Raw genomic sequence first — 22,441 nt, 5'->3', positions numbered from 1 at the left:
TTTATACCATCTGATTGGTTACCTGGCACATCTGTTGGGTACCCAGGCTATACTATCCCACCTTGACACTAGACAATCTGATTGGTTACCCAATACATCCGTTAGGTAAACAGTCCATACTATCCACCTTGAAACTAGCCAATCTGATTGGTGACCCAACACATCCGTTGGGTACACAGTCCATACTATCCCACCTTGACATTAGACAATCTGATTGGTTACCAGATACATCAGTTGGGTACACAGTCCATACTATCCACCTTGACACTAGCCAATCTTATTGGTGACCTGACACAGTCCATACTATCCCCCTTGACACTAGACAATATGATTGGTGAACCGACACATCCGCTGGGTACACAGTCCATATTATCCCACCTTGATACTAGACAATCTGTTCGGTTACCTGGCACATGCGTTGGGTACACAGTCCTTACTATCCCACCTTGACACAAGACAATCTGATTGGTTACCTGACATGTCCATTGGATACACAGGCCATACTATCCACCTTGACAATAACCAATCTGATTGGTTACCCAATACATCAGTTGGGTACACAGTCCATTCTATGCACCTTGACACTAGCCAATCTTATTGGTGACCTGACACATCCATTGGGTACACAGTCCATACTATCCCACCTTGACATTAGACAATCTGATTGGTACCCGATACATCCATTGTTTATCCTGTCCATACTATCCACCTTGACACTAGACAATCTGATTGGTGACCCGACACATCCGCTGGGTACACAGTCCATACTGTCCCGCCTTGACATTAGACAATCTGATTGGTTACCTGATATATCCATTGGTTATCCTGTCCATATTATGCACCTTAACCCTAGACAATCTAATTGGTGACCCGACACATCCACTGGGTACACAGTCCATACTATCCCAACTAGATACTAGACAATCTGATTGGTTACCTGACACATCAGTTGGGTACACAGTCCATACTATCCCACCTTGACATTAGACAATCTGATTGGTATCCGATACATCCATTGTTTATCCTGTCCATACTATCCACCTTGACACTAGACAATCTGATTGGTGACCCGACACATCCGCTGGGTACACAGTCCATACTATCCCACCTTGACATTAGACAATCTGATTGGTTACCTGATATATCCATTGGTTATCCTGTCCATATTATGCACCTTAACACTAGACAATCTGATTGGTGACCCGACACATCCGCTGGGTACACAGTCCATACTATCCTACCTTGACATTAGACAATCTGATTGGTTACCTGATATATCCATTGGTTATCCTGTCCATAATATCCACCTTGACACTAGACAATCTGATTAGTGACCGGACACATCCGCTGGGTACCCAGTCCATACTATCCCACCTTGATACTAGACAATCTGATTGGTTACCTGGCACATCCGTTGGGTACCCAGTCTATACTATCTCACCTTGACACTAGACAATCTGATTGGTCACCCGACATGTCCGTTGGATGCACAGGCCATACTATACACCTTGACAATAACCAATCTGATTGGTTACCCAATACATCAGTTGGGTACACAGTCCATACTATGCACCTTGACACTAGCCAATCTTATTGGTGACCTGACACATCCATTGGGTACACAGTCCATACTATCCCACCTTGACATTAGACAATCTGATTGGTACCCGATACATCCATTGTTTATCCTGTCCATACTATCCACCTTGACACTAGACAATCTAATTGGTGACCCGACACATCCGCTGGGTACACAGTCCATACTATCCCACCTTGACATTAGACAATCTGATTGGTTACCTGATATATCCATTGGTTATCCTGTCCATATTATGCACCTTAACCCTAGACAATCTGATTGGTGACCCGACACATCCACTGGGTACACAGTCCATACTATCCCAACTAGATACTAGACAATCTGATTGGTTACCTGACACATCAGTTGGGTACACAGTCCATACTATCCCACCTTGACATTAGACAATCTGATTGGTACCCGATACATCCATTGTTTATCCTGTCCATACTATCCACCTTGACACTAGACAATCTGATTGGTGACCCGACACATCCGCTGGGTACACAGTCCATACTATCCCACCTTGACATTAGACAATCTGATTGGTTACCTGATATATCGATTGGTTATCCTGTCCATATCATGCACCTTAACACTAGACAATCTGATTGGTGACCCGACACATCCGCTGGGTAAACAGTCCATACTATCCCACCTTGACATTAGACAATCTGATTGGTTACCTGATATATCCATTGGTTATCCTGTCCATACTATCCACCTTGACACTAGACAAACTGATTAGTGACCGGACACATCCGCTGGGTACCCAGTCCATACTATCCCACCTTGATACCAGATAATCTGATTGGTTACCTGGCACATCCGTTGGGTACCCAGGCTATACTCTCCCACCTTGACACTAGACAATCTGATTGGTTACCCAATACATCCGTTGGGTACACAGTCCATACTAACCACCTTGACACTAGCCAATCTGATTGGTGACCCGACACATCCGTTGGGTACACAGTCCATACTATCCCATATTGACATTAGACAATCTGATTGGTTACCCAATACATCCATTGTTTATCCTGTCCATACTATCCAACTTGACACTAGACAATCTGATTGGTGACCCGACACATCCGTTGGGTACACAGTCTAAATTATCCCACCTTGATACTAGACAATCTGAATGGTTAGCTGATACACCCGTTGGGTACATAGTCCATACTATCCCACCTTGACATTAGAAAATCTGATTGGTTACCTGGCACATCCGTTCAGTACACAGTACATACTAACCCACCTTGACACTAGACAATCTGATTGGTTACTCGAAACACCCATTGGGTATGCAGTCCATACTATCTGACCTTTATACTAGACAATCTGATTGGTTACCCGACACATCCGTTGGGTGCACAGTTCATACTATCCCACCTTGACACTAGACAATCTGATTGGTCACCCGACACATCAGTTGGGTACCCAGTCCACCCTCTCTACCATGACACTAGACAATCTGATTGGTTACCCAAGACAACCGTTGGGTACACAGTCCATAATATCCCACCATGATATTAGACAATCTGATTGGTTACCCCATACATCCATTGTTTATCCTGTCCATACTATCCACCTTTACACTAGACAATCTGATTGGTGACCCAACACATCCGTTCGTTGGGTACACAGGCCATATTATCCACCTTGACAATAGCCAATCTGATTGGTGACCCGACACATCCACTGGGTACACAGTCCATACTCTCCCACCTTGACATTAGACAATATGATTGGTTACCCGATATATCCATTGGTTATCCTGTCCATACTATCCACCTTGACACTAAACAATCTGATTGGTGACCCGACACATCCGCTGGGTACACAGTCAATACTATCCGACCTTAATACTAGACAATCTGATTGGTTACCTGGCACATCCATTGGGTACCCAGGCTATACTATTCCACCTTGACACTAGACAATCTGATTGGTTACCCAATACATCCGTTGGGTACACAGTCCATACTATCCACCTTGACACTAAGCAATCTGATTGGTGACCTGACACATCCGTTGGGTACACAGTCCATACTATCCCATCTTGACATTAGACAATCTGATTGCTTACCCGATACATCCATTGTTTATCCTGTCCATACTATGCCCCTTGACACTAGACAATCTGATAGGTGACCCGACACATCCGTTCGTTGGGTACACAGTCCATACTATCCCACCTTGACATTAGACAATCTGATTGCTTACCCGATATATCCATTGGTTAGCCTGTCTATACAATCCACCTTGACACTAGACAATCTGATTGGTGATCCGACGCATCCGCTGGGTACACAGTCCATACTATCCCACCTTGATTTTATACCATCTGATTGGTTACCTGGCACATCTGTTGGGTACCCAGGCTATACTATCCCACCTTGACACTAGACAATCTGATTGGTTACCCAATACATCCGTTAGGTAAACAGTCCATACTATCCACCTTGAAACTAGCCAATCTGATTGGTGACCCAACACATCCGTTGGGTACACAGTCCATACTATCCCACCTTGACATTAGACAATCTGATTGGTTACCAGATACATCAGTTGGGTACACAGTCCATACTATCCACCTTGACACTAGCCAATCTTATTGGTGACCTGACACAGTCCATACTATCCCCCTTGACACTAGACAATATGATTGGTGAACCGACACATCCGCTGGGTACACAGTCCATATTATCCCACCTTGATACTAGACAATCTGTTCGGTTACCTGGCACATGCGTTGGGTACACAGTCCTTACTATCCCACCTTGACACAAGACAATCTGATTGGTTACCTGACACATCCGTTGGGTACCCAGTCTATACTATCCCACCTTGACACTAGACAATCTGATTGGTCCCCCGACATGTCCGTTGGATACACAGGCCATACTATCCACCTTGACAATAACCAATCTGATTGGTTACCCAATACATCAGTTGGGTACACAGTCCATTCTATGCACCTTGACACTAGCCAATCTTATTGGTGACCTGACACATCCATTGGGTACACAGTCCATACTATCCCACCTTGACATTAGACAATCTGATTGGTACCCGATACATCCATTGTTTATCCTATCCATACTATCCACCTTGACACTAGACAATCTGATTGGTGACCCGACACATCCGCTGGGTACACAGTCCATACTGTCCCGCCTTGACATTAGACAATCTGATTGGTTACCTGATATATCCATTGGTTATCCTGTCCATATTATGCACCTTAACCCTAGACAATCTAATTGGTGACCCGACACATCCACTGGGTACACAGTCCATACTATCCCAACTAGATACTAGACAATCTGATTGGTTACCTGACACATCAGTTGGGTACACAGTCCATACTATCCCACCTTGACATTAGACAATCTGATTGGTACCCGATACATCCATTGTTTATCCTGTCCATACTATCCACCTTGACACTAGACAATCTGATTGGTGACCCGACACATCCGCTGGGTACACAGTCCATACTATCCCACCTTGACATTAGACAATCTGATTGGTTACCTGATATATCCATTGGTTATCCTGTCCATATTATGCACCTTAACACTAGACAATCTGATTGGTGACCCGACACATCCGCTGGGTACACAGTCCATACTATCCCACCTTGACATTAGACAATCTGATTGGTTACCTGATATATCCATTGGTTATCCTGTCCATACTATCCACCTTGACACTAGACAATCTGATTAGTGACCGGACACATCCGCTGGGTACCCAGTCCATACTATCCCACCTTGATACTAGACAATCTGATTGGTTACCTGGCACATCCGTTGGGTACCCAGTCTATACTATCCCACCTTGACACTAGACAATCTGATTGGTCACCCGACATGTCCGTTGGATACACAGGCCATACTATCCACCTTGACAATAACCAATCTGATTGGTTACCCAATACATCAGTTGGGTACACAGTCCATACTATGCACCTTGACACTAGCCAATCTTATTGGTGACCTGACACATCCATTGGGTACACAGTCCATACTATCCCACCTTGACATTAGACAATCTGATTGGTACCCGATACATCCATTGTTTATCCTGTCCATACTATCCACCTTGACACTAGACAATCTAATTGGTGACCCGACACATCCGCTGGGTACACAGTCCATACTATCCCACCTTGACATTAGACAATCTGATTGGTTACCTGATATATCCATTGGTTATCCTGTCCATATTATGCACCTTAACCCTAGACAATCTGATTGGTGACCCGACACATCCACTGGGTACACAGTCCATACTATCCCAACTAGATACTAGACAATCTGATTGGTTACCTGACACATCAGTTGGGTACACAGTCCATACTATCCCACCTTGACATTAGACAATCTGATTGGTACCCGATACATCCATTGTTTATCCTGTCCATACTATCCACCTTGACACTAGACAATCTGATTGGTGACCCGACACATCCGCTGGGTACACAGTCCATACTATCCCACCTTGACATTAGAAAATCTGATTGGTTACCTGATATATCGATTGGTTATCCTGTCCATATTATGCACCTTAACACTAGACAATCTGATTGGTGACCCGACACATCCGCTGGGTACACAGTCCATACTATCCCACCTTGACATTAGACAATCTGATTGGTTACCTGATATATCCATTGGTTATCCTGTCCATACTATCCACCTTGACACTAGACAATCTGATTAGTGACCGGACACATCCGCTGGGTACCCAGTCCATACTATCCCACCTTGATACCAGATAATCTGATTGGTTACCTGGCACATCCGTTGGGTACCCAGGCTATACTCTCCCACCTTGACACTAGACAATCTGATTGGTTACCCAATACATCCGTTGGGTACACAGTCCATACTAACCACCTTGACACTAGCCAATCTAATTGGTGACCCGACACATCCGTTGGGTACACAGTCCATACTATCCCATATTGACATTAGACAATCTGATTGGTTACCCAATACATCCATTGTTTATCCTCTCCATACTATCCAACTTGACACTAGACAATCTGATTGGTGACCTGACACATCCGTTGGGTACACAGTCTAAATTATCCCACCTTGATACTAGACAATCTGAATGGTTAGCTGATACACCCGTTGGGGATACATTGTCCATACTATCCCACCTTGACATTAGAAAATCTGATTGGTTACCTGGCACATCCGTTCAGTACACAGTACATACTAACCCACCTTGACACTAGACAATCTGATTGGTTACTCGAAACACCCATTGGGTATGCAGTCCATACTATCTGACCTTTATACTAGACAATCTGATTGGTTACCCGACACATCCGTTGGGTGCACAGTTCATACTATCCCACCTTGACACTAGACAATCTGATTGGTCACCCGACACATCAGTTGGGTACCCAGTCCACCCTCTCTACCATGACACTAGACAATCTGATTGGTTACCCAAGACACCCGTTGGGTACACAGTCCTTACTGTCCCACCTTGACACAAGACAATCTGATTGGTTACCTGACACATCCGTTGGGTACCCAGTCTATACTATCCCACCTTGACACTAGCCAATCTGATTGGTTACCCAATGCATCAGTAGGGTACACAGTCCATACTATCACTCCTTGACATTAGACAATCTGATTGGTTACCCAATATATCCATTGGTTATCCTGTCCATACTTTCCACCTTGACACTAGACAATCTGATTGGTGACACGACACATCCGCTGGGTACACAGTCCATACTATCCCACCTTGATACTAGACAATCTGATCGGTTACCTGGCACATCCGTTGAGTACACAGTTCATACAAGCACACCTTGACACTAGAAAATCTGATTGGTCACCCGACGCATCAGTTGGGTACCCAGTCCACCCATCTACCATGACACTAGACAATCTGATTGGTTACCCAACACATCCATTGAGTACACAGTCCTTACTATCCCACCTTCACAAAAGACAATCTGATTGGTTACCTGACACATCCGTTGGGTACCCAGTCTATACTATCCCACCTTGACACTAGACAATCTGATTGGTTACCCGACACATCCGTTGGATACACAGGCCATACTATCCACCTTGACAATAGCCAATCTGATTGGTTACCCAATACATCCGTTGGGTACACATTCCATACTATCCACCTTGACACTAGCCAATCTGATTGGTGACCCGACACATCCATTGGGTACACAGTCCATACACTTGTGTATAGGCGCGTTACAAAATCCATATCATATCATATCATATCATATCCCATCTTGACATTAGACAATCTGATTGGTTACCAGATACATCCATTGTTTATCCTGTCCACACTATCCACCTTGAGATTAGACAATCTGAATGGTGACCCGACACATCCATCCGTTGGGCACACAGTCCATATTATCCCACCTTGACATTAGACAATCTGATTGGTTACCTGAACTATATCCATTGGTTATCCTGTCCATACTATTCACCTTGACACTAGACAATCTGATTGGTGACCTGACACATCCGCTGGGTACACAGTCCATACTATCCTAACTTCATACTAGACAATCTGATTGGTTACCTGACACATCAGTTGGGTACACAGTCCATACTATCCCTCCTTGACACTAGGCAATCTGATTGGTGATCCGACACATCAGTTGGGTACACAGTCTAAAGTATCCCACCTTCATACTAGACAATCTGAATGGTTAACTGACACATCTGTTGGGTACACAGTACATACTATCTGATTGGTTACCCGATATATCCATTGGTTATCCTGTCCATGCTATCCACCTTGACACTAGACAATCTGATTGGTGACCCGACACATCTGTTCGGTACACAGTACATCCTATTCCACCTTGACACTAGACAATGTGATTGGTTATCTGACACATCAGTTGAGTACACAGTCCATACTATCCCTCCTTGACACTAGGCAATCTGATTGGTGACCCGACACATCTGTTGGGTACACAGTCTAAACTATCCCACCTTGACACTAGACAATCTGATTGGTTACCCAAAACATCCGTTGGGTCCACAGTCCATACTATCCACCTTGACACTAGCCAATCTGACTGGTGACCCGACACATCCGTTGGCTACACAGTCCATACTATCCAACCTTGACATTAGACAATCTGATTGGTTACCCAATACATCCATTGTTTATCCTGTCTATACTATCCACCTTGACACTAGACAATCTGATTGGTGACCCGACACATCCATCCGTTGGGTACACAGTCCATACTATCCCGCCTTGACATTAGACAATCTGATTGGTTACCCAATATATCCATTGGTTATCCTGTCCATACTATCCACCTTGACACTAGACAATCTGATTGGTGACCCGACACATCCGCTGGGTACACAGTCCATACTATCCCAACTTGATATTAGACAATCTGATTGGTTACCTGACACATCAGTTGGGTACACAGTCCATACTATCCCTCCTTGACACTAGGCAATCTGATTGGTGATCTGACACATCCGTTGGGTACACAGTCTAAAGTATCCCACCTTGATACTAGACAATCTGAATGGTTAACTGACACACCCGTTGGGTACATAGTCCATACTATCCCACCTTGACATTAGACAATCTGATCAGTGACCCGACACATCTGTTGGGTACACAGTACATACTATCTGATTGGTTACCTGGCACATCCGTTAAGTACACAGCACATACTAACCCACCTTGACACTGGACAATCTGATTGGTTACCCGAAACACCCATTGGGTATGCAGTCCATACTATCTGACCTTGACACTTGACAATCTGATTGGTCACCCGACACATCAGTTGGGTACCCAGTCCACCCTATCTACCAAGACACTAGACAATCTGATTGGTTACCCAACACATCCGTTGGGTGCACAGTCCTTACTTTACCACCTTGACACAAGACAATCTGATTGGTTACCTGACACATACGTTGGGGACTCAGTTTATACTATCCCACCTTGATATAGACATTCTGATCGGTTACCTGGCACATCCGTTGGGTACACAGTTCATACTATCCCACCTTGACACTAGACAATCTGATTGGTCACCCGACACATCAGTTGGGTACCCAGTCCACCCTATCTACCACGACACTAGACAATCTGATTGGTGACCCGACACATCAGTTGGGTACCCAATCCACCCTATCTGCCATGACACTAGATAATCTGATTGGTTACCCAACACATCCGTTAGGTACACAGTCCTTACTATCCCACCTTCACACAAGACATTCTGATTGGTTACCTGCGACATCCGTTGGGTACCCAGTCTATACCATCCCAAATTGACACTAGACAATCTAATTGGTTACCCGACGCATCCGTTGGATACACAGACCATACTATCCACCTTGACAATAGCCAATCTGATTGGTTACCCAATACATCTGTTGGATACACAGACCATACTATCTCACCTTGACACTAGACAATCTGATTGGTTATCTGACAAATCTGTTGGCTACATAGTCCATACTATCCCACCTTGACATAAGACAATCTGATTGGTTACCCGACATATCCGTTGGGAACCCAGTTCACCCTATCCCACCTTGGCAATATGCAATCTCCATAAATTGTTCTATGTGTTTATACAGCTAATTCTCTCGAAGCCGTATATTTAATCTGCAAATGATCAACATTTGATAAAATTCTCTCCAGGACCAAAATTCAGGAAGTTCCCCTGCAACCATGGTATTACCCTAAACTACACCGTCACCCGAAATAAGTCATTGTTCCCTTTTATGAACATACTGTCTAGAATTGTACAAATATATATTGTGGGTGATTTTTTGGGGTGTGGATTTTCTGCGCTGAAAAACGTGTTGGATAAATATTCTGCAATTACCCCATAAACCTCTCTTTCTCTCGGAGCAGGCAGGACTCCAGCAAGTATCCAAAGCTGTGCTCTCTCCCTATGGAATGATGGACACATGCTCTCTCTAAGCTCCTTTGACCAATGCTCTTATTCTCATCAGCGGGCTCTTGGGCTTGAATTGGTGAGATCACTTTGCAAAATTGCTGTTCGAATTTTCCTTCATCAAAACCATTGATTGCCTTTGACGACTTCAATATCTGAGACAATCATCCACTCTACTCCCTTTCCATTCCCCTTCCTTTAAAAAGGGTTGCGGCCACTCATTTCTTTTGGCACACATGCCGGGCCAGCTTCAATTTCGATATTGTAGTCTTATTAGCCATTTTCCTTCAGCCGCCCGTTTTCTTCCCACTGCTTGACCAACCCATGTCGGGTCTCTTTTCCACAATCAATGTAAGGAGATAAAACTTCCTGACACTAACTCTCGTGTGCTGATAAATGTTAGGGCATCCATTCCATCCTCTAGACTTCAGGATTTAGACACACCAAGCTTGAATCTTGTTTGGAGTCTTTGCTTAATCGCGTGGGGGAGGGCAAGAACCTGTATTAATATTAGAAGTGTTTGAGACGTACACTGCTCAGGATCAATATCAGCAGATCTCCACAATGATTGGGATCAGATGCTTGCGATGTGCATCATTTCTAATGCAAGCCCATTGTATGAGTTGGCTTGAGATGCTCGGACAAGCATGATTTGTAATGTGGACAATTGTATCAATTAACCTTGGATGCTTCGGACAAGCATCATGTGTAATGCGAGCGATTGCATCAGTTGACCTTGGATGGTTGGGACAAGCATCATGTGTAATGCGAGCGATTGCATCAGTTGACCCTGGGTGGTTGGGACAAGCATCATGTGTAATGCGAGCGATTGCATCAGTTGACCTTGGATGGTTGGGACAAGCATCATGTGTAATGCGAGCGATTGCATCAGTTGACCCTGGGTGGTTGGGACATGCATCATGTGTAATGCAGGCGATTGTATCAGTTGACCCTGGGTGGATGGGACATGCATCATGTGTAATGCGAGCGATTTTATCAATTGACCTTGGATGGTTGGGACATGCATCATGTGTAAGGTGAGCGATTGTATCAATTTATCTCGGATGGTTGGGACATGCATCATGTGTAATGCGAGCGATTGTATCCATTGACTGTAGATGCTTGGGACCAGCATCTTGTGCAATGCGTGTGATTGCTTCCATTGGGTTTTGATGCTTCAGACGAGCTTCTTGTGTAATGTGAGCGATTACAATTGAGACGAGCATCTTGTGTTATGTGAGTGATTGTATCCATTGGGTTCAGATGCTTGGGGTAAGCATCTTGTGCAATGCATGTGATTGCTCCCATTGGATTCAGATGCTTGAGACTAACATCTTGTGTAATGCGAGTGATTGCTTCCATTGGGTACCGATGCTTGAGACGAGCATCTTGTGTAATGTGAGTGAATGTTTCAACTGGGTTCAGATACTTGAGACAAGCATCTTGTGTAATGCGAGTGATTGCTTCCATTGGGTTCAGATGCTTAGGACCAGCAGCTTGTGTAATGTGAGTGATTGCTTCCATTGGGTTCAGATGCTTGGGATAAGCATCTTGTGCAATGCATGTGATTGCTTCCATTGGGTTCCAATGCTTGAGACTAACATCTTGTGTAATGCGAGTGATTGCTTCCATTGGGTTCAGATGCTTGAGACTAACATCTTGTGTAATGCGAGTGATTGCTTCCATTGGGTTCAGATGCTTGGGTCCAGCATCTTGTGTAATGCGAGTGATTGCATCCATTGGGTTCAGATGCTTGGGATAAGCATCTTGTCTAATGCGAGTGATTGCTTCCATTGGGTTCAGATGCTTGGGATAAGCATCTTGTGTAATGCGAGTGATTGCTTCCATTGGGTTCAGATGCTTGAGACTAACATCTTGTGTAATGCAAGTGATTGCTTCCATTGGGTTCAGATGCTTGGGTCCAGCATCTTGTGTAATGCGAGTGATTGCTTCCATTGGGTTCAGATGCTTGAGACTAACATCTTGTGTAATGCAAGTGATTGCTTCCATTGGGTTCAGATGCTTGGGTCCAGCATCTTGTGTAATGCGAGTGATTGCTTCCATTGGGTTCAGATGCTTGAGACTAACATCTTGTGTAATGCGAGTGATTGTTTCCATTGGGTTCAGATACTTGTGGCAAGCATCATGTGTAATGCAGGTGATTGCTTCCATTGGGTTCAGATGCTTGGGATAAGCAACTTGTCTAATGCGAGTGATTACTTCCATGGGTTCAGATGCTTGGGATAAGCATCTTGTGTAATGCGAGTGATTGCATCCATTGGGTTCAGATGCTTGGGATAAGCATCTTGTGTAATGCAAGTGATTACTTCCATGGGTTCATATGCTTGAGGCAAGCATCATGTGTAATGCAGGTGATTGCTTCCATTGGGTTCAGATGCTTGAGACTAACATCTTGTGTAATGCGAGTGATTGCTTCCATTGGGTTCAGGTGCTTGGGTCCAGCATCATGTGTAATGCAGGTGATTGCTTCCATTGGGTTCAGATGCTTGGGATAAGCATCTTGTGTAATGCGAGTGATTGTTTCCATTGGGTTCAGATACTTGAGGCAAGCAACATGTGTAATGCAGGTGATTGTTTCCATTGAGTTCAGATTCTTGGGTCCAGCATCTGGTGTAATGCGAGTGATTGCTTCCATTGGGTTCAGATGCTTAGGACCAGCAGCTTGTGTAATGTGAGTGATTGCTTCCATTGGGTTCAGATGCTTGAGACTAACATCTTGTGTAATGCAAGTGATTGCTTCCATTGGGTTCAGATGCTTGGGATAAGCATATTGTGTAATGCGAGTGATTGCTTCCATTGGGTTCAGATGCTTGGGTCCAGCATCGTGTGTAATGCGAGTGATTGCTTCCATTGGGTTCAGATGCTTGAGACTTACATCTTGTGTAATGCGAGTGATTGCTTCCATTGGGTTCAGATGCTTGGGATAAGCATCTTGTGTAATGCGAGTGATTGCTTCCATTGGGTTCAGATGCTTGAGACTTACATCTTGTGTAATGCGAGTGATTGCTTCCATTGGGTTCAGATGCTTGAGACTAACATCTTGTGTAATGCGAGTGATTGCTTCCATTGGGTTCAGATGCTTGAGACTAACATCTTGTGTAATGCGAGTGATTGCTTCCATTGGGTTCAGATGCTTGGGATAAGCATCTTGTGTAATGCGAGTGATTGCTTCCATTGGGTTCAGATGCTTGGGATAAGCATCTTGTGTAATGCGAGTGATTGCTTCCATTGGGTTCAGATGCTTGGGTCCAGCATCTTGTGTAATGCGAGTGATTGCTTCCATTGGGTTCAGATGCTTGAGACTAACATCTTGTGTAATGCGAGTGATTGCTTCCATTGGGTTCAGATGCTTGAGACTAACATCTTGTGTAATGCGAGTGATTGCTTCCATTGGGTTCCGATGCTTGAGACGAGCATCTTGTGTAATGTGAGCGAATGTTTCAACTGGGTTCAGATGCTTGAGGCAAGCATCTTGTGTAATGCGAGTGATTGCATCCATTGGGTTCAGATGCTTGGGATAAGCATCTTGTCTAATGCGAGTGATTGCTTCCATTGGGTTCAGATGCTTGGGATAAGGATCTTGTGTAATGCGAGTGATTACTTCCATGGGTTCAGATGCTTGAGACAAGCATCTTGTGTAATGCGAGTGATTGTATCCATTGGGTTCAGATGCTTAGGACCAGCAGCTTGTGTAATGTGAGTGATTGCTTCCATTGGGTTCAGATGCTTGAGACTAACATCTTGTGTAATGCAAGTGATCGCTTCCATTGGGTTCAGATGCTTGGGTCCAGCATCTTGTGTAATGCGAGTGATTGTTTCCATGGGTTCAGATGCTTGGGATAAGCATCTTGACTAATGCGAGTGATTACTTCCATGGGTTCAGATGCTTGGTATAAGCATCTTGTGTAATGCGAGTGATTGCTTCCATTGGGTTCAGATGCTTGGGTCCAGCATCGTGTGTAATGCGAGTGATTGCTTCCATTGGGTTCAGATGCTTGAGACTTACATCTTGTGTAATGCGAGGGATTGCTTCCATTGGCTTCAGATGCTTGGGATAAGCATCTTGTGTAATGCGAGTGATTGCTTCCATTGGGTTCAGATGCTTGAGACTTACATCTTGTGTAATGCGAGTGATTGCTTCCATTGGGTTCAGATGCTTGAGACTTACATCTTGTGTAATGCGAGTGATTGCTTCCATTGGGTTCAGATGCTTGAGACTAACATCTTGTGTAATGCGAGTGATTTCTTCCATTGGATTCAGATGCTTGAGACTAACATCTTGTGTAATGCGAGTGATTGCTTCCATTGGGTTCAGATGCTTGGGATATGCATCGTGTGTAATGCGAGTGATTGCTTCCATTGGGTTCAGATGCTTGGGATAAGCATCTTGTGTAATGCGAGTGATTGCTTCCATTGGGTTCAGATGCTTGGGTCCAGCATCTTGTGTAATGCAAGTGATTGCTTCCATTGGGTTCAGATGCTTGAGACTAACATCTTGTGTAATGCGAGTGATTGCTTCCATTGGGTTCAGATGCTTGAGACTAACATCTTGTGTAATGCGAGTGATTGCTTCCATTGGGTTCCGATGCTTGAGACGAGCTTCTTGTGTAATGTGAGCGAATGTTTCAACTGGGTTCAGATGCTTGAGACAAGCATCTTGTGTAATGCGAGTGATTGCATCCATTGGGTTCAGATGCTTGAGACTTACATCTTGTGTAATGCGAGAATCTTTGCTTCCATTGGGTTCAGATGCTTGGGATAAGCATATTGTGTAATGCGAGTGATTGCTTCCATTGGGTTCAGATGCTTGAGACTTACATCTTGTGTAATGCGAGTGATTGCTTCCATTGGGTACAGATGCTTGAGACTAACATCTTGTGTAATGCGAGTGATTGCTTCCATTGGGTTCAGATGCTTGAGACTAACATCTTGTGTAATGCGAGTGATTGCTTCCATTGGGTTCAGATGCTTGGGATAAGCATCTTGTGTAATGCGAGTGATTGCTTCCATTGGGTTCAGATGCTTGGGATAAGCATCTTGTGTAATTCGAGTGATTGCTTCCATTGGGTTCAGATGCTTGGGTCCAGCATCTTGTGTAATGCGAGTGATTGCTTCCATTGGGTTCAGATGCTTGAGACTAACATCTTGTGTAATGCGAGTGATTGCTTCCATTGGATTCCGATGCTTGAGACAAGCATCTTGTGTAATGCGAGTGATTGTATCCATTGGGTTCAGATGCTTGGGATAAGCATCTTGTGTAATGCGAGTGATTGCTTCCATTGGGTTCAGATGCTTGAGACTAACATCTTGTGTAATGCGAGTGATTGCTTCCATTGGGTTCAGATGCTTGAGACTAACATCTTGTGTAATGCGAGTGATTGCTTCCATTGGGTTCAGATGCTTGAGACTAACATCTTGTGTAATGCGAGTGATTGCTTCCATTGGGCTCCGATGCTTGAGACGAGCATCTTGTGTAATGTGAGCGAATGTTTCAACTGGGTTCAGATGCTTGAGACAAGCATCTTGTGTAATGCGAGTGATTGCTTCCATTGGGTTCAGATGCTTGAGACAAGCATCTTGTGTAATGCGAGTGATTGTATCCATTGGGTTCAGATGCTTGAGACAAGCATCTTGTGTAATGCGAGTGATTGTATCCATTGGGTTCAGATGCTTGGGATAAGCATCTTGTGTAATGCGAGTGATTGCTTCCATTGGGTTCAGATGCTTGGGTCCAGCATCGTGTGTAATGCGAGTGATTGCATCAATTGGGTTCAGATGCTTGAGACAAGCAGCTTGTGTAATGCGAGTGATTGCATCCATTGGGTTCAGATGCTTGGGTCCAGCATCGTGTGTAATGCGAGTGATTGCATCCATTGGGTTCAGATGCTTGGGTCCAGCATCTTGTGTAATGCGAGTGATTGCATCCATTGGGTTCAGATGCTTGGGTCCAGCATCTTGTGTAATGCGAGTGATTGCTTCCATTGGGTTCAGATGCTTGAGACTAACATCTTGTGTAATGCGAGTGATTGCTTCTATTGGGTTCAGATGCTTGACACTTACATCTTGTGTAATGCGAGTGATTGCTTCCATTGGGTTCAGATGCTTGAGACTAACATCTTGTGTAATGCAAGTGATTGCTTCCATTGGGTTCAGATGCTTGAGACTTACATCTTGTGTAATGCGAGTGATTGCTTCCATTGGGTTCAGATGCTTGAGACTAACATCTTGTGTAATGCGAGTGATTGCTTCCATTGGGTTCAGATGCTTGAGACTAACATCTTGTGTAATGCGAGTGATTGGGTTCAGATGCTTGAGACTTACATCTTGTGTAATGCGAGTGATTGGGTTCAGATGCTTGAGACTTACATCTTGTGTAATGCGAGTGATTGCTTCCATTGGGTTCAGATGCTTGAGACTAACATCTTGTGTAATGCGAGTGATTGCTTCCATTGGGTTCAGATGCTTGAGACTAACATCTTGTGTAATGCGAGTGATTGGGTTCAGATGCTTGAGACTTACATCTTGTGTAATGCGAGTGATTGGGTTCAGATGCTTGAGACTTACATCTTGTGTAATGCGAGTGATTGCTTCCATTGGGTTCAGATGCTTGAGACTAACATCTTGTGTAATGCGAGTGATTGCTTCCATTGGGTTCAGATGCTTGAGACTAACATCTTGTGTAATGCGAGTGATTGGGTTCAGATGCTTGAGACTTACATCTTGTGTAATGCGAGTGATTGCTTCCATTGGGTTCAGATGCTTGAGACTAACATCTTGTGTAATGCGAGTGATTACTTCCATGGGTTCAGATGCTTGTGACAAGCATCTTGTATAATGCGAGTGATTGTATCCATTGGGTTCCGATGCTTGGGATAAGCATCTTGTCTAATGCGAGTGATTGTATCCAAAGAGGCAGAGGTCCAGCCTTGGTTACTGGCTGTAGTGTCTTAAATATCAAGAAGCGCAGAGGTGCTGCTTGAGAGGTTGGACTGCATTTTCTCCAGCCCCACCCTGTGTGTCCCCCTCACACTTATAGGTCTCTACTGGGTGCCCCAACTCCCCCCTCTATCATAATGCAATGGTTCCTATACCGCTACTTGGCGCCTTCGATGCCCACAGTTTCCCTTGGTGTTTTAGGGTGCACTGTACCTCATTTGTCTCGATGCCATCAGCGTCATCTTCCACGGCAAACTGCATGATGTGAGAACGCTCTTGGAAACGGTTCACTCCTCTCTGGTTGCTTCTGTTTTTTAACTTCTCTGAGGTTTTTTTCAACCTTTCCTCCAGGGATTGTCTCTCTCTCTCGATCTCTTCTGCAATCCTTTGCTCCCTCTCGCGACGTTCCTGTTGCCTCTTCTCTTCCTGTTCTCTCTGCCTTCGCTCAGCCTCTTCTCTTTGCCTTCTTTCTTCCTCCTCTCTCTGCCTTCTTTCTTCCTCCTCTCTCTGCCTACGCTCTTCTGCTTCACGCTCTTGTGTTAGCCGATCTTGTTCCAGTTTTCCTAAAAAGTAAATGAAAATATACATTATTCCCAATGCTTTTTTTTATTAACAAGAGTATTTTGCGTCACTGCTTGGGAGATGTTTCATTGTGCAAATATCCCCTTTACTTCCTTTGTGTCCCCCAGTTCTATTGCTGAACTTTCTGGATTTTTTCACTGGTTTTGATGGTGAATGAGGTTTTTGACCTCACTCCCTACAATAATCAAATATCCTTAGTCATCTTGGGTGGGTTCTATAAGTAGGCTTTATTCCATACAACACATAACGAGTGTGTTGGTCCGGTACCACCAGTGCCGGTAAACCTACCAGCACCATTGTTAGCGGACCGGCACACTACGAGTCTGCGGGCTGCTGCCATCCCACCCGCTAGGTCTGACCTGGAGGGCGGGACGGCAGCAGCCCACAGACTTTCACGGAAGTACCGGCACCGTTATTAACGGGGTGCCGGTGCTTCCGTCATCCCCATTCCCATTAGTCCAATAGGACTCAATGGGAATGGGAATTAATGATTTTGCGGCGCCTGGCTACCAGGAACACCGGGGTCCTAATCCCCCAGTGTTTCTGTGAAGCCAGGTTCTGGAAAAATTCACAAGTCCGCTGGCAGCCTGCCGGTTTTACTGGCACGGCTACCGCCGCACTTGTAATGAGGCCCTGGCAAGCACGAACCACTGGGTCCCAGCACCCAGACTGGGCCTCTCCAACTGACATACTCCGGAACCTTCACGACAGGCATTCCTACACTCACAACCAAACCTTCTCTCAGACACACCAACCTTCTCTCATGCATTCCCTAGCACTTGCATTCACACCAAGCACGATACAACACATCTCCCTTCTTCACACACACACAAATCCACAAAAGGAAACGTACAGGAAACACTCATACAAGGCATCTTTTTGTGTGAGAAATGCAACTCAGAAAAAAGGCGCAGGGCGTCACCCCGACATACTGGCTGTGCCTCCAACGGCAGCCACTCATTCTTACAGAATGCATCCCTCCCTCCATACTCTACTTCTCTTAGTCACGTGAATGGGAAGTCGTTCCCCCCTTTACTCACAAACACATCTGACCCATTCCTCACCTCACTTTAACTCTGCATGCCTACAAAATACACATTCCTCACCTCACTTTAACTCTGCATGCCTACAAAATACCCATTCCTCACCTCACTTTAACTCTGCATGCCTACAAAATACCCATTCCTCACCTCACTTTAACTCTGCATGCCTACAAAATACCCATTCCTCACTTCACTTTAACTCTGCATGCCTACAAAATACCCATTCCTCACTTCACTTTAACTCTGCATGCCTACAAAATACCCATTACTCACCTCACTTTAACTCTGCATGCCTACAAAATACCCATTCCTCACCTCACTTTAACTGTGCATGCCTACAAAATACCCATTCCTCACTTTATTTTAACTCTGCATGCCTACAAAATACCCATTCCTCACTTTATTGTAACTCTGCATGCCTACAAAATACCCATTCCTCACCTCACTTTAACTCTGCATGCCTACAAAATACCCATTCCTCACTTTATTTTAACTCTGCATGCCTACAAAATACCCATTCCTCACTTTATTTTAACTCTGCATGCCTACAAAATACCCATTCCTCACTTTATTTTAACTCTGCATGCCTACAAAATATTCATTCCTCACCTCACTTTAACTCTGCATGCCTACAAAATACCCATTCCTCACCTCACTTTAACTCTGCATGCCTACAAAATACCCATTCCTCACTTTATTTTAACTCTGCATGCCTACAAAATATCCATTCCTCACCTCACTTTAACTCTGCATGCCTACAAAATACCCATTCCTCACCTCACTTTAACTCTGCATGCCTACAAAATACCCATTCCTCACTTTATTTTAACTCTGCATGCCTACAAAATACCCATTCCTCACTTCACTTTAACTCTGCATGCCTACAAAATACCCATTCCTCACTTCACTTTAACTCGGCATGCCTACAAAATACCCATTCCTCACTTTAGTTTAACTCGGCATGCCTACAAAATACCCATTCCTCACTTCACTTTAACTCGGCATGCCTACAAAATACCCATTCCTCACTTCACTTTAACTCGGCATGCCTACAAAATACCCATTCCTCACCTCACTTTAACTCTGCATGCCTACAAAATACCCATTCCTCACTTTATTTTAACTCTGCATGCCTAAAAATACCCATTCCTCACCTCACTTTAACTCTGCAGGCCTACAAAATACCCATTCCTCACTTCACTTTAACTCTGCATGCCTACAAAATACCCATTCCTCACCTCACTTTAACTCTGCATTCCTACAAAATACCCATTCCTCACCTCACTTTAACTCTGCATGCCCACAAAATATCCATTCCTCACCTCACTTTAACTCTGCATGCCTACAAAATACCCATTCCTCACCTCACTTTAACTCTGCATTCCTACAAAATACCCATTCCTCACCTCACTTTAACTCTGCATGCCCACAAAATACCCATTCCTCACCTCACTTTAACTCTGCATGCCTACAAAATACCCATTCCTCACCTCATTTTAACTCTGCATGCCTACAAAATACCCATTCCTCACTTCACTTTAACTCTGCATGCCTACAAAATACCCATTCCTCACTTCACTTTAACTCGGCATGCCTACAAAATACCCATTCCTCACTTTAGTTTAACTCTGCATGCCTACAAAATATCCATCTCTCACATCACTTTAACTCTGCATGCCTACAAAATACCCATTCCTCACCTCACTTTAACTCTGCATGTGTATACAAGACCGATGGACCAAACCCCACACTGGAGGAGAGATCCCACTCCATTTCTATACACACATTTGTGTTGGCGCGGTGTAGCCATGAACCCGTAACCACTCCTCACATCAGGGTGGTCTCATACCATACCATCCATACCTCACTAAAATGCCCTTCCCATACTCTACAATGCTTGCACAATGACACGTTTGATATTGACATTGCCTTAAGAGTCCCCAACGGAAAACATCTTTTGACCTGAATTTTGCTTAACAGGTCCCACTAACCCAACTCTTTACCCCATACTCTGTTACAGAAAATGACTTCACTTTTAACGGCGATGCAAATTCAACAAACTAAAAGTCCATAGCTGCAAACCCTCCCCTTTCTTTAGTCGCTAGCATTTCATGAAATATTTCATGCCTTACTTGTAATAATGGACGCCCCCTAAAAGTCCATGGCTTAACACTGCCATGAACCCGTAAAACTCAAACTGCATTAAACCCCTTGCATTTTCCCATATAACCTTGCATTCTCCTTAGCATTACTTCTTTAAGCAACAGTAAGTAGTCTAAAACCTGCATGTTCTTGTTGCGAACAGCAACCAAAAAATCCATATAACATCACAAAGTCCCATAAAACACAGCCATCAGCTGAGAACGTGTCTGTGCTCCGCTTGTCCTCTGATTTACTGGCAGGAGTGGATACACACAGAAAAACTCCCTGTCGGCCAAACCTGAGACTTGAACACCACAAGCCAAAACGCCGGGTTCCAGAACTTCCTTCCTCTGCATGATGCCGTGCAGACCTAGCGCCTGTGGTCCCACTATACTGACACTGTGGGGGCGCACGACGTTATATATCAATATGTCTCCACACACGACTTGCGGATGCTTCTTAGCTAGTGCGCTGACACCAGGATGTGCTTTTATCTCGGGGCCATCCTGTAGTCACTCTGTATAGTCCCGGGTAAACCTTTTAGTATGTCGAAGCCGAAAACTGACTCCCCATTGCTATTTCCGAGCCTGTCAGTGAAAACGCAACTGCATTCAGAAGTGTCGGATGCTTTCCTCTACACTCCCCTGCTTCACCCTCCAGTGTCAAGGCGGCAAATGGCGGCATTCTAACTTCACCATACCCCCACACCAGAACAACAAAGTCATCATTCCACTTTGTTTAGCAGCAGGCGTCGGATCTCCTGTGAGGCAACCACTACAATGCTCAGCAGAGCGCTTCATCTCAAAACCCCCTCCCGCTGTGCCCGCTCTTCTCACGACGGTGACGCCAGTAAGTGATGATGACAGTCATTGCAAATCGCTCCCAGCAGCGCCTTTATGAGGATTACAGTCCCTCTGACTGGGGCATTGACCCATCCCTCACATCACATTGGCCATGCCTCCAACTGCTATCTCCATCTTAAGGGACAACTCTGGGCATTCACTCCACCCTTCAGCGTGAATGTTAGGGCTGCACCAGATGAATCCTCACATAGAGAAAACATTCTCTAACCACGAACCCTTCACCCCTGAACCCTTCCTCAGCAAAGGGGCTTGCAATGGGGTCTTTGCCCTTGCTCATCTACTGGAGGCACAGCATCACGTTTGTTGGTCCCCA

At 44.6% G+C, this 22,441-nt stretch overlaps 1 protein-coding gene across 1 annotated transcript in view; it reads right to left on the bottom strand.

The window, feature by feature from the left end:
* The window catches only part of LOC138510644 (uncharacterized), a 130,184-nt gene extending 111,764 nt beyond the window's left edge, over nucleotides 1-18,420 (bottom strand). Inside the window, exons 1-2 of the mRNA XM_069626432.1 lie at nucleotides 18,369-18,420; nucleotides 17,712-18,061 (exon numbers count right to left, since the gene is read on the bottom strand). Of these exons, the coding sequence (XP_069482533.1) occupies nucleotides 17,712-18,061; nucleotides 18,369-18,420 (402 nt within the window). The remainder of the gene's footprint in view (nucleotides 1-17,711; nucleotides 18,062-18,368) is intronic.
* Nucleotides 18,421-22,441: the final 4,021 nt, after the last annotated feature.

Source organism: Ambystoma mexicanum, chromosome 6p (genome assembly GCF_040938575.1).
Source record: "Ambystoma mexicanum isolate Mex_15411 chromosome 6p, UKY_AmexF1_1, whole genome shotgun sequence".
NCBI lineage: Eukaryota > Metazoa > Chordata > Amphibia > Caudata > Ambystomatidae > Ambystoma > Ambystoma mexicanum.
The sequence above is the reverse complement of the archived record's forward strand: the minus strand, read 5'-3'. Positions and strand labels throughout refer to the sequence as shown.